Consider the following 13,882-nt stretch of genomic DNA (forward strand, 5'->3'; position numbering starts at 1 on the left):
TCCTGTAATTGGCAAGACTGAACATAATAACTGTTCTCAGTACTTTTAATTTAATTGGAATTTCCTTGCCTGCTGCAGTAAATGAGGAGTGACAAAGCACAGAAATAAAATAAAAGGTTATAAATCTATTTTCACACTAGCCTAAGTGGTGTTGTACATACTATTTTTCTGATCGCACCTTTTATAAAAGCATCAAAGTTCAGCTCCAGGATTTGTTTTGAATATTTACTGAAGGGCCAGAGATTTTTTTACAGAGGTATGGCAAATGCTCATCTGTTTAAAAAGCTGCTGTTCCTCAACCTTTGCTCAGGAATGCTGTCTGTGAAGACTGCTCACACAAGCCTTGGCACCCCACTCCTGTTCCCACAGCACATCGAGTAGGAGAGTTTCAGACCTCGCCCCTAAGCTCCACTAAAATTGGATTGCTGAAAGCACTAGCAAGCTGTTGTCCATGTGTGGTCCAAGAATTGCATATTTGGTTAAAAAGGCATAGCTACAAAATATAAAGAAACAAAAGCCTACAGCTACTGCACACAGCATTTCAAAGCAGGAACTTAAAAGCTGCATCCTTGCAACTGTCACAAACTGTTGGCTGCCCCTGAAAATCTCATTGATTTAAAAGGGATAGGAAGCTGATTAGTACCTTGCAAGATCAGGCATATTGCCTTTTAATTTTGTTATCCAGGAGTTGTTTTTTTCTTCTGGAAACAGTAAATTAAATAGGCGTGATATGGACTCATTCCATATGGGCAACTCAACTGTAGAAAATCTATTTGCATATACTCAACAGGGTGTCTCTATCAGACTTTAAATAGCAGTTCTGCTGCCAGAGATGTGCCAAAATACTTGAATTTCTGCTGTTGTTTTGGATAATCCTGTCTTCTCATTAAAATCTCCATTACACTTAATATCTGATATAATTACAAAAGGAATTTGCATGACTGCCCAATAATAACAAAGGAATGATTTACTGATCTAAAAGTCTATGATAAGAAAAATGGCATTACAATTTTGAAATACTTGTATCAGTAAACCATATGGAAACCTGATACCTAGTAACAGTATTCTGAAAAGCATTCAAATATTATTTTTTTTGTTTATAGGTTATTGTAAGTTTTGGCAAAGACTGTTGTCAATTCCTGGTGTTTTAGCACTCCATTACACGATGAATGGCTTGTTCAGATGTACATGTCTTCCATGTAGTTGACAAGGCCAAAGAAATCTTTGGTCTAAGGGTGATGTGTTTTCTTGTTAGATAAACTGGCTTTGTCATGATTTTCACCCTTGCCACTTCAATTCATTCAAAGTCTCTCATACAGAGTCACACAACAAGGCACTGACAGACACCCACTTGTTTCAAACAGCTTTATAATTTACTGATGTGAGAGGTTATTTAAATGCCAAGAGTAAGAACTTTAGCCTTATTTCTTTAAATGACAGCATTTAATTATGAGGTATCCTGTGTGCAGCACTACATCACACTATTTTCCTTCCCTTTTGGCAGGTTGGTTCATGTATAAGGTGGTTAGCTCCGTGACTATGAATACTGAGGTCACAGAAACCATACAAATACCGATAATGCAGAACTCAGTTCCTTAAAGAGACACATTTGGGTCATTAAATATGGAAATAAACTATTGCCCTAATGCAGACAATCATAATTTAACCTTCTGCTTTAAACTTCCATGCTGGCACCAAGCCATTCAAACACATTGCTTTCTTGGTGGCTCTTCCTGCAGAACAGCGGTGGTTGTGCTGGGGAAGGCAAATGCACCTCCAGCCCCACATCTCCTTCCTGTCTGTGTAGGAGTCTGAACAGCTTTTCTGTGGGAGCTTTTGAACCTCAGGCTTAAAACACAGCCTATCAGAGCTGATGGCTCATTGAGAAAAATAGATATATGAGTGAGGTGGGACTTCAGCCTTGAATCCCAGGGAGACCTCTGTCCAAATAGACACATGGCCCCCCAGGTATCCTTCAGGTATTTTTTTGAGTTCCCTCGATATATCTATATACATGCAGTATAGCTTTCCGTTTTTTAATAATGACCTTATTTCACAGGCATTATTGATCCTTTTTGTGCTCCTTTTTGAAAAGCATCAAGATTCTTGTATCAAAAGCAGAGTGCAAAACTAGTTCCTATATGCTAATAGTGTATTTCCAGCCACCCCATATCTGCTTTCTGTTTGTTCTTAACACCCATCTGGCTGAGAGGAGGCTTCCTATCAATTCAGATAGCTCTTCTCATCCACTGATCAATTAATCACTGTTCTTTTTTCCACCAATTTCTTTCCAAAATTAAGCATCATACCAGTTCTTGACAGGAGTTGTCATCCTCTCTCCTCCATTCCCTCTGCCATCTTTCCTTTCCTTCAGGTTGGTTCTCAGGCTGTTACTTTAAACCTGCTCATGTACTTCATTTTTCAGATATGCCTGTCCCAAAGCTGTTCACTTTTTTCTCCTTTCCAGCACTTCACAGTCCATTACTTCATTCTCCAGAATTATTTGGTATACTTCCCAGTTTGCTTTCTCCACTGAGTTATTTGATCTTTATCCTTAGCCAACCAAATAATGCAAAATAATCTGTACTTTAGCCAGGGAGTTAGTACCCAGCTCTCCTAAATTAATCAATTCATGGATTCCCTTACTGGAACTCATTGGTTTTACTTTTGGACTGTGCCCCACCCAGTTACTGAACTTGTCTACCTAATGGCAATTTATTTAGAAGCACAAAAGACATTTTAGGCAAATGTAATTTAAATGTGGATTTAAAAAAAAAGGTTATGCCAAGCACTTTAAAGGGCACAGAGTTTAATTCTTAGATTAACAAGATGGACAGAGTGAGTTTTGCAGCATCTTTTTTAAAGCTGCAATTTAAAAGACAAGTCTGTAGGTTGTTTTTTTCTTTTTCTAACTGAGCTGAGAAAATCTATTTAGTCTAATCTCTGAAAAATAGATTTCAGATGATTTGCATCATGCCAACCATTTTGTTACGATAGAATTAATATGGTTTTAAAACACAAGCAATGTAGTATTATATAGTAATAAATGTGGTGGTATAAAAATATGATCAATTATGATTTAGCCTTCTGATCCCTAAGCATTATAATTGGCAGGGGTTTTGCCATTAAGATTGCAGGTCTATTTTCTGCTTTTTTTTATTATATGAAATTTTATTATGAAACTGCTTGTAGTGTGTGGGGCTATTATCAACAAAGCAGCAAGGTGTTAGTCTGTAAATACTTAATAAAAATTCAATTTCTCACGATATTTGCAGATGTAGATGAGTGCAGCAATGAAGGAACTCTTGCCTGTGGAGATCATGCAAAATGTGAAAACGTGGATGGAGGCTTTAACTGCTCCTGTAAGGAAGGTTATCAACCATCCACAGGAAAATTGCAGTTTAAGCCAAATGATGGCACTTCCTGCCAAGGTACATGATATTATAAAGGTTTATGTGTTATTATAGAGATATATCTTCTGAGAAACCCACCAGTGCCTATTTATCTTCAGTTAGAATAATCAGCAAGACATGAAAAAGAGGCAAGGCTGTGGCATCTACAATTCCTGAGAATAGAATAATTTTGTAAATATATTTTTGTTAAACAGTGTGATGAAATCCATTTGAAATAATGATTACCCCCTCATAGTTGTCAGATCTGTTCTCCTCTCTGTAAATTCAAGCTGTCTCTACTCCACCTGTGGAAGTCCCATAAAAGGGACCAAACTCTCCACCTGAATAAAACAGCTCATTCAATGCTATAACCTTGACCAAGATAAAGCCTTTGAAGTTTGGCGACGGTGTGCTGTGATTTATGTGCATAAATTCAGAATGCTGGGGGTTTGGAGAATGACCTAGACAAGAGATTTTGCTATTAGTATATATTGAATATTGATTGAACTGCAATGTAGAATTAGTTTCCTTTTTATTTCTACAGAAAATCCAAAGGCCAAGTGCGAGTTATTCAGAGACTGTATAGCTGAACATATTAATAGAACTTTGGCCAGAGTAAGTAACATTGGTTTGTAGATTAATTTTCAAACCCTTTAATTGTTTCTGTTTGAAACTGCTATTTCAATTATAATAGTTCTTAAACAGCTTTTAACAAAGGCTTGAAGCATACAATTGAACTTAAGCATGTTTACAGAAGTCATTTTAATAATTTCAAATTATTTGAACTGGATTGTATGTTCTAATCATGATAATAACTTGCTGGGAATCTACGTGTTCTCTTTCCAGCAAAGTGAGTCATGATGCATGAAAAATTCAGAAGTGTGGTAATCACTCAGATGTTTCTGTAATTTCTGGAGTTACACACTGCTGCATTTACTGATGTGCAATTATTTGCTTGTTCAGAAGGAAAGGCAGTAAGATAGCTTACAAAAGTAATGTCAACAAGTGACTAAATAGAAAACGGAGCCATAACATCTTGGTACGCTGGTTTATTTACTCCTCAAAGGAGAGTGTGTAAAGTGATACAGGATTTATAGAAACAAATACTCTGGACTCCATTTCTTTTCACCAGAAACAGAGATTCCTGAAGAAAATTACAAATATGTTAATGAATGCACTATTCATTATTCTACATCTACGGTATTGTCTAATTTTAAAGGATAAATGAAGCACAAGCATAAATAAATTAAAAGCAATTGTATATGTTTGCATCTGATATTAAGCAGTTTGATTGTTACTAGATCAAAATTTAAAGAATCCTATTAACCTAGTGTTATATATACATTGTGTTAACGTACTTTTTATGTTTACCTGCAATGTAATACATTGTATCAAATATAATACCTGCTTATCACACTTAGGTGCAAATGTTACAGTAGAATCTTAGAGTGAGATTTTTTTAAATATGTACTCAAACTAAAATTAAAAAGTCAAAATACTTTCATGTAAATAACTGTCAGACTTTTAGCCTGTTTTCCAGTTCTATTCAGTTACAGTCAAAGACAAAGTAAGCCCCATAAAAGCTGTTCAACAGTAGAGAGTAGAGATCATACAAAATCAAATGTTGGGTGTTTTCTTAATTAGATTTCAATATTGTGAAGCAAGAATTCTTTTCTTATTCAGCCATGAGACTGAAATGTGGAAGCTCAATCTTCATGTCAGCCTCTCCTGCCTATATTTTTAAACTAGCTGTTTTATGTAAGTGCATTTAGCAGTTTATAAGCTGAAGCACTGAAGGAGAAATAGGCAGTACAGTTCACTCAACTACATGCTTTATAATTTGCATTTGAGAAAAAACAACTTAAAAATATACAAATACTTCCCATCTGTTCCCACCTCTTCAGATAAAATTTAAAAGTCAATAGATTAATACAGAAGCAGAATAATCATATCACTGAAACTTAATTAGTTTTGTGGAATATTTACTAGTTCACTTTGGATCATCAGGATAAATAAAACTGAGCTGCTGTAGGGAAAAAATGCGTAATGATAGCACATGACTTCTTTTAATTATGGTTGCTTGTTAAGGTTATACTAGACATGTTTAACATCAATACTTTATAGGTCAACCAGTTGATTGAGTAGGGGTGTTTATGCACAAGTGTCTTATAAACCAGTATGTTAATTAGCAGAAATCAGTGGTTTGTATTGGATTGATTTTCACCTGCAGAAATATGTCTTTACTTGTTTCATTAAGATATGAGTTCTGGCATTTTTCAGATTAGTCATTTAAAAACACCTCTGGAGAAGTTGCAAGAAATTAATAAAAATACTTTGGGGCCACTTTTACCTGTAGAAGTTGTTTCATATGTTGAAGCACTGTCCTATTCATCGTGGAATGCCATGAGTGACTCTGACAATGAAGCCCTTCAAAACACCACCATTAACGTGAGTGGATCAAGCCTTGGAGTTGTGGTGTTTATCCTTATTCCAAAGATAGCATATGACTCTTCTCAAGCACGTGCTTTTACTTACAGGTCTTGGTCAACACTGTGAACAATTTTTTACAAAAAGACAAAATTACAGTCTGGGAAGCTTTACCTGTAGATAACCAAAGGCAGAGCCTGACTAAGCTGCTGCACACTGCAGAGCAGGCGACACTTGTCATGTCACAGAGCTTCAAAAAGACAACCCAGCTGGATGCTAATGCAAGTGACATAGGTAAGATAAAGAATATTAATCTAAGATATACTTTAGATGTGGATTAAACTGAGGAATTTTTCAGCACAATTATGAAGATTAGAAATGGTGTTATGTGAAAGACACAGGTGTTAATTTGTATGATTTTCATAACTAACACCTGACTTTCAGTGTAGGTATCATAATTTTCAGAGACTAAACACTTGAGTCTAGAGCACAAAAATAAATTGAAAGTCTGTGGGAACTTGTTTTCAGATTCTCTTTAAATCTCTCATTATGGCCATACTCACACAATCTGGATTCACTTTATAAGCACAAAATTATCCTATTCATCTTATGTGCATAAAAAACACCAGTGGAACAAAATATGGACTTGCTCTCTACAGATTTTTTTTATCTCTTTTAGATTCAGTGAAGTTATTATAAATGAACTCGGAATAAGAATTGTTCCTAGTGAATTCAGTCTTGAGTGGCTTTAACTCAACAGGAATTTCTCATTTTAAGAGGAATTCCCCAGGAGGACAATTGGTTAGTCTCAGCTGTCCCATTTTGCTCTCCTACCTTCTCCCTGTGTCCTGGTGTCTTCCCACTAATACCTGCTGATTTTACTGTGGTAATAACAGTTTTACTATTCCTTCACTGAGGGTAGAGTAAGGCTAACATCAGCCACTTTTGAAAATCCCAATAAAGCATGGCTGATTCCTTTGTCAATGGCCACCCTTTCATCTTTATTTTTCTAAATGTCCCCAAACTGCATGTGATCTGATTTCTTATTTTAGATTTAGTACAGTCCTTCAGTATTGCACCCTGGCTTGTTTTTTCATATGATGACATGATGTGAAAGATTCCTACTGTGGTCTCAAGGCAGGTCAAACTTCCTGTTCTTCCCCCACCTTTCTTAAAGTAAATTAGACAGAGTGACGGAAAAGTAGGGAGGGATTTGTTCTATGACCTAGACTCTGTAGGATCACTTACATTATTGCAGAGCACCTCTGGGTCTGCAGCAGGTCCAGAGCAGTGCCAGGTGCTGGCTGTAAAGCCCCTGTGCCCCACTCCTCATACGTCCCTTGCTTGAAAGCAGAGGCTCTCATGGCCACAGAGCTGAGGCCATGAAAGTCAAGAAGAGAGGATTTGGGTGCAGTCTCCAGTGGAACTGCAGATATCAGTCACCAAGGTGACAGAAAAAGCTGATAAAGAGAACAGGGAGGAATTCCCATGTTGAAAGGTTAATGATTATATTCCTTGGTTTTGTTCTAAAATGGTAAACTGTACGAGCTCATTTCCAGATTGGACCCAAACACTAACATTTTTTGTTATTGTTTCTCAGCATGAATAAATTTTTCACAGGTCTCACATGTGCCACACACAACTATTTTGGGACAAGACCTACAACATCATCCCTCTCTCTCTACTGCTTCTTTTGGTGCAAGCTCTTGAACTATGAGCATTTCAGAACTCTAGCCAAAGAAAACTATTTCTTATGCCCTGACAAATATTTTCTGACAGCTGGTCTATTGAATAGCTTATATTATTTTTGTGTGCTGTGCTATAAGCAATGCAGATGGTCTAGCTTAGTGATATTCCTCCATCAGTCAAGTTTTACATTTGTTTGCTCTTGTTTTGTTTTGTTTTTTTAAAAAGGCCTGATTGACTTATTTTTGTTCCCATCCTGGGTGATTGAAACTCAGCACCGTAATGAAGCAAGTAAAGAGCTCAATAGACTCTAATGTAGTTTTTGTCCTAAGGGGTGATGCTTGTTTGTTTGCTTTTTGACAAGACACATCATTAGTTCATAGTGCAATGTATATTTGGTAGTGTGGATAGATAACCATAAAATATATACTTTTCAAAAATTGGCTTTTATCAAATGTTACTATTCAGTGGAGAATTTTATGCTTTTCTTTTTATAATTGTGATTTGTTGCCCCTTTCAGAAATACATTTTTAATAAAGCAATAGCTCTTCCCAAAGTAAACTACATTGTTTTTCCCAGTACCTAATTTAAGGCAAGGTAAATAAGAGACTATATTTTTCATGGAAAGAGTAGAAAGTATGAAAGCAAAATGTATGCATGAAAATAACAAAACATAGACATTTAAACAAACATGTTATATTAATGACATCTTTCTTGAAATATTTTGCCTGATGGTAGAGTCTTAAAATTCACAGTAATTATGCAATCCAATAGCACATTTATTAACCCCATTCTAAATTGTGGTAGGCCATAATGGAGCTGCGATTTGTACAGTATTTTTCTTCTTTTACAGCACTCAAGGTTTTTGCTTTTGATTCACACCACATGAAACACATCCACCCTCATGTATACACAGGGGGAGATTACATAAAGATCTCTCCGAAGAAGAGAAGGGAACCTCATCCAAATGGTAAGAAACAAAGGTTGGAGAGTAGGTGGGTCAGTAAACACCTTGGATAGACTTGTACCCACTAGAACACAGCCAAACGTGAAGTTTATCAAGGCTGAATTTCCACACTGCTAACTACAAAGGATCAAGGTATTTTATCACCCTTTCCCCTTTACTGTCCCAAGACTGATATTTGTAACATATCCGGCGGCACAGTGAGTATCCAATGAGTTTTCACATTGGATATTGGTACCACAGACCTGAGCTTTATCCTTTTCTAAGACACAGGTCTGCTTTATGACTTTGGACTGGCCCTTTCAACCCTTTGTGCTACTTCAAAAACTGGCGCATCTTTTCCATTCAGAGAGTAGCTCACTGGGGCAAGAACATGAAATCTTTAGTACCAAATCTTTAATACCAAAACCAGGACCCAAATGTACCTGAGAGTGCTACAGAAAGGACTTAAAGTACTGTCATCACTAAGTAGAGACGTGTATAAACAGCTCTGGAATTAAACCACATAATTTAATAAACATGGAAAAGATTTTTTAAATCCTCACCTTCCATCTAGTCTGTATCTCACCACCTATCAGTATCTAAAAATTTGGTTTATTTTGGTACCAGGGAGAAAGTCATTTTTAAGATCAGCACTGTATCCTAAAATACCTTTTTCTTTTTCCCTACTTGTATTCCATCCTGGGTCTGCTGTAATGGAAATCAAAGCAAGCCAGGTACTTCAGAAAGGCCCAGTATTTACTTCAGGTCTGACACATTTTACTTTATGACTTGACACCACATGTGTAACCAGTTGCAGAACAGCAGCAAGCATATATTATTCTAGGAAAAATATATATGTAAATATCTAATTAATATTGCCAGTGCGAACACACATTTTTATTTCTAATTCCAGTTACATTATTTTAAATAAAGCTATATTTCATTGTCTCTAAAACATTTTTTATAAGTATTCCACAAAGATTCCATCTGCTTTGCATATTTTATACAATAGCAGCAATAATGTCTATTGTTTATTGTTTCCTTAATGTCTTCAATTTTGTTCTCCCATAAAAACCCCCAAACTCCTAACCATGGCCTGTTTGATTGATAGGCACTGTTGCAGTTGTCTTTCTGCGGTACAGCAATATCGGTTCTCTTCTTTCATCGCCGAAAAACCGCTCCTCCAAAGATCCTTCAGAGCAGAGGCAGACAGTAAGCTCAGCAGTTATAGCCGTTGCAATTAGCTCAAATCCACCTACACTCTATGAGCTTGAGAAAATAACATTTACCCTAAAGTATGCCAAGGTAAGGGGGTTTTTTATTATCAACTTCAAGTAAAACAAAACCTTAGCTAATCATTTTATGTGATGTAAGCATACCTGCAGCATACGATAAACTAAGACATAATTCTGTTGTTTGCTGATGTGAGGTTACTATTTATTACTCTAATAAGATTAATCTCAAATGTGACATCTTAAGTGCAATATACTAAATATGATACAGAGGAAAATTGCTGTGGGACTAAAACAAGGGCAATAATGCCATCTTTGCTGGGTTGTAGCATGGATAAAATGTAGATGCCTGAACCAGAGCATATTACAGGATCTTGATTGTTTTGTACTTAGGTGGGGATTTTTCTGGAAGTTTATCAGACAGTTAAGCATGTATACTGCGAAGAGAAGAAATGCTTCAAGGTTAATGTGAAAAGGTGACCTGGAATTAGGGGATAATAGCAGAACCTATAGTTTTGAAGCTTTGTTATTTCTGAAATCTGAACACATTTATTTAAAACTGAGGTTTACTTCCAGCAAATACAGATTTTTGCTGGCTACACTCATATGTAGACAATCACCTTACTTGGCACAAAGAATCATCAGAAACACAACAAGAAAGCAGCTCTGTAGAGAGGTGAGCAATGGGACAAGGTTCTAACCTGGGTTACATAGCTTTTAAATTTGTTACTTCCTTTCTGAGTTAGAAATCACCTTTTATAAATTTCGATATATTTAAAAAGCCTATAGTACAGTGGAGACTTAATCTTTGACTAGATTTAGTAAGCATTAACTGTACTAAATAATACTAACAGTCTTACTCTTCACTGCTGTGTAGCAGGTGATATAGCAGGTGTGATATGACCTTGGCTTTATCCCAGATTGCTTTGTAAAATGCACAGAATAAGTCTCAGTTTTTGAACTGCTCATTTGGAATGGATAAGCAATGTGGCTGTAACCTTGGAGTCTATTCCATGTTCAGCAGGTGCAAGTGTATATATAACAATGTTTTCAATAGGTAAAAATTCCAACATCTTTGCAAGTGCCAAAAGGGTTCAGTAATCTGATTAGACTACATGTTTGGTGGGGTTTTAGCTGTGTGGATAAATTGCTTCCATCCTCAGCCATGTTTTAATTGCTTGGAAAAGGCCTTGCAGAATGTGTTTTTCATTTCTCAACCTTCCAAAGATAACAAGCAATTTTTAATGAATTGCGCAGTCTAGCGTAAGAAAGGTCTCTTGATGGGAAATATCCTGCCTTTTGCCATCAGTAAAACATCTTGTTTCTGTTCCAGACTGCAGATAAAGACATTAAATGTGCATTTTGGAACTACTCAGACACAATGAATGGCAACTGGGCTACAGAAGGCTGTGAGCTGACACATTCCAACTCCACTCATATCTCATGCAAATGTAATCATCTGACTCATTTTGCTGTTTTGATGTCCTCAGGTGGCTCTGTTGTAAGTGCTATTTTAATTTAGTGTTTTACCTGATACTTTCTTCTGTTTTCATTCCTTATGTTCCTATTTTAGTGCAAACTACACGCATTACCCTCCTTTAGGTTGTCCTGGTTTTGTTCAGCAAACACACAATTTATTGTGCACAAAGCAAACAAAATTCCTCCCATATGTGTTTGAATTTCCTTATGTCCTTTCTGCAGTATTACAGAGCAGTGATGCAGCAAAGTATCTTGTTCCAAAAACACAGTCTGTTGTGCTTATTTTTGGAGCATTGCTTTTCATTTTAAATCTCACTTTAAGACTGCTGTGGGATTTATCTGCCATTCATTGGTGGTCAGTAAACATATGGCCCTGAATTTCTGTCTCACAATACTTTGCCACCCGTTTGTCTAACCTTGGCATCTAAAAATCTGCTTTAAATTCTCTCTGGAGAGTTTGAAGCAGCATAATCAATCTGAAGTTTATGACTATTAAACATGGACACTCACGACCAGCACAAAATTGGGAGAATGGACATTCAATTTATGTCCTTCTTATATTAAGAAGTCCCATAGATTTCCAGGGTCTCAGTGGGGATCTGCAGGAGCTCAGGTCCTGCCTCAGGAGGCAGCTTTATAAGGTATCAGAACTGACAGCAAGCAGAATATTAGCATGAATATACTGTATTGAGACAGTTCTCTCACACTGTGAATTTCACACTGATAGAGGCTGTTTCCTGGTTGCTAAATAGCATCCTAAGTCTTCAGTTCAAATTTAAAACCTTTGCAGGTACTTATATAGTTATTTTGAAAAGAAAGGCTGGGAGATGAATAATCTCTTATCCTTTATTTAGTAAAAAAATACTTAGATACATTTTATGGTCAGCTGAATACTATCCTTTTGCTGATGTACAGTCATCTATTTCAGAGTTACTTTGTTCAAATAGCAAACAGCAAAAGAAATTGTATTCTTACACAGAAAATATTCACATCCGGTATTGAAATATCTTGTGTTTCTTTGAAGAAAGTTCATGTTACATATCTGGAATAGCATTTGCTTGAAGTGATTGTTATTTCAGAGTCTTGTTTTGATCATGTTGCAAATTCAGTAAGACAGTTATTCAGTTTTGCTTATCTAAGTCACTGCTGTGATAAGTCCTTTTATATTAGAAAATGTTCATGTCATATTAATATATGTCCTACTGCCAGTGTATTTGTCATTCACTAAAATAATCTGATTTTGAAAATCTCATTAGGAGATACTGATGTTAATAAAAAGTTTTGTTAAGACATATCAGAAAATGCAGGAGCAGGAATATATAGAGTTTATTACTAATTTCCCCTAGAATTATATCTGTCTCACAAAAACCCAATACTTTTTAGATTATCCAAAGTGTACATTTCTAGTGAAACTCTACAAACATTTTTGATTAATATTTTGTCTAAAAGAAGAAAAGAGCTGTATTATAGAATGAGGTTTTTCTTGAGAAGGTACAAAGCTGTTCTTTTAAATACTATATTATAATTTTCCCCCAGGGTGTTACAAATTATAGCATTCTTACAAGAATCACTCAGCTAGGAATAATTATTTCGTTGATTTGCCTCTCCATGTGCATTTTCACATTCTGGTTCTTCAGTGAAATTCAAAGCACTAGAACAACAATTCACAAAAACCTCTGCTGCAGCCTTTTCCTGGCGGAACTTATTTTTCTGATTGGAATTAATATGAACAATAATAAGGTGGGTAGCTTTCACTTGTGTCTTGATTTTGTATTGCAAAGTAAATATGCAGTGTAAGATATGATCTTCCTTCTACTCCCCACATATCCTACCTACAATAGTGACCCTGACTTCCCAGAACAGTTAGAGGAAATACAAAATGGTCGTTTAAAGAAGCAGGGCCTTCGTCTGAGCTGGTGTGTATTGACTTTGCTCCATGGGTTTCATTTAAAATTTGTCACCTTTATCAAGACTGTGATCCCAATGTGTTTAGCATTTTCACTTCTCAAATCCCTTAGGAAGCTGTACAAAGCCACATTGGTGGCTCCCAGGGTAACAGTTTTCCCTAAAATCCAGGCCAGAGCTGCTATCTCAAGCTGACATCTGAGACGCTGAGCTGCCAGCTGCAGGACTACATTGCTTCCTGTATGTGAGGTCTTCACCTGTCCCTTTTGCTTTTCAGAAAGCTAAGCTTGCAAATTTTGCATCTCAGATTAGTTTTAGGAAATAAAATTATGCATAAATTATCAAAATAGCCTACTATAATAGCTGAATAGGATTTAAAATCACTTGAAAAAGTATGAGCTGCTCTCCCTGAGGTAGCACTCCAGTACTGACAGATTGAAAAATATCATTTTGCAAACACTTTGTATAACAAAAGCTATTTCAAAAATGATTCCTCATGGTGCCTAATTACAATGTTATCAAAAACATAAAAATGTAGATCAAGCATGTAGGCTACTCAGCTATAACAATAGGACCAACTTTGTCAAACCATTTATACAGTTTTTCTGGGAAGACACACACCAATTTTAAAAGTTGAATGTAGTCTATTTTACCATTTGCTACAGAAAACACTAATGAATGAATGTGCAAATGGGTGCTGTTAACTAACATTACAGCTAGGCTGAATCACCACTTGAGAGTCACTCGGTTGCTGTGCATGTACTGTTATATTATAATATATATAGACGAAGGCCTATTAATAGAATTATGACTAC

The 13,882-nt window shown here is 36.1% G+C and overlaps 1 protein-coding gene across 4 annotated transcripts in view; it reads left to right on the forward strand.

Annotated features, from left to right (window-relative positions):
* The window catches only part of ADGRL4 (adhesion G protein-coupled receptor L4), a 74,786-nt gene that overhangs the window by 40,526 nt on the left and 20,378 nt on the right, over nucleotides 1–13,882 (forward strand). For 3 of the 4 annotated variants that reach the window (XM_042030391.1, XM_042030390.1, XM_042030393.1), the window contains exons 4-11: nucleotides 3,276–3,431; nucleotides 3,937–4,007; nucleotides 5,673–5,840; nucleotides 5,930–6,113; nucleotides 8,359–8,475; nucleotides 9,563–9,756; nucleotides 11,017–11,184; nucleotides 12,699–12,902. In XM_042030391.1, coding sequence (XP_041886325.1) covers nucleotides 3,276–3,431; nucleotides 3,937–4,007; nucleotides 5,673–5,840; nucleotides 5,930–6,113; nucleotides 8,359–8,475; nucleotides 9,563–9,756; nucleotides 11,017–11,184; nucleotides 12,699–12,902 — 1,262 coding nt within the window. The remainder of the gene's footprint in view (nucleotides 1–3,275; nucleotides 3,432–3,936; nucleotides 4,008–5,672; nucleotides 5,841–5,929; nucleotides 6,114–8,358; nucleotides 8,476–9,562; nucleotides 9,757–11,016; nucleotides 11,185–12,698; nucleotides 12,903–13,882) is intronic. The other variant, XM_042030392.1, reaches the window with a different exon arrangement.

This window comes from Corvus kubaryi, unplaced genomic scaffold (genome assembly GCF_017639235.1).
Source record: "Corvus kubaryi isolate FWS band 111438036 unplaced genomic scaffold, C.kubaryi_AGA036_p1.0 37334, whole genome shotgun sequence".
Taxonomy (NCBI): domain Eukaryota; kingdom Metazoa; phylum Chordata; class Aves; order Passeriformes; family Corvidae; genus Corvus; species Corvus kubaryi.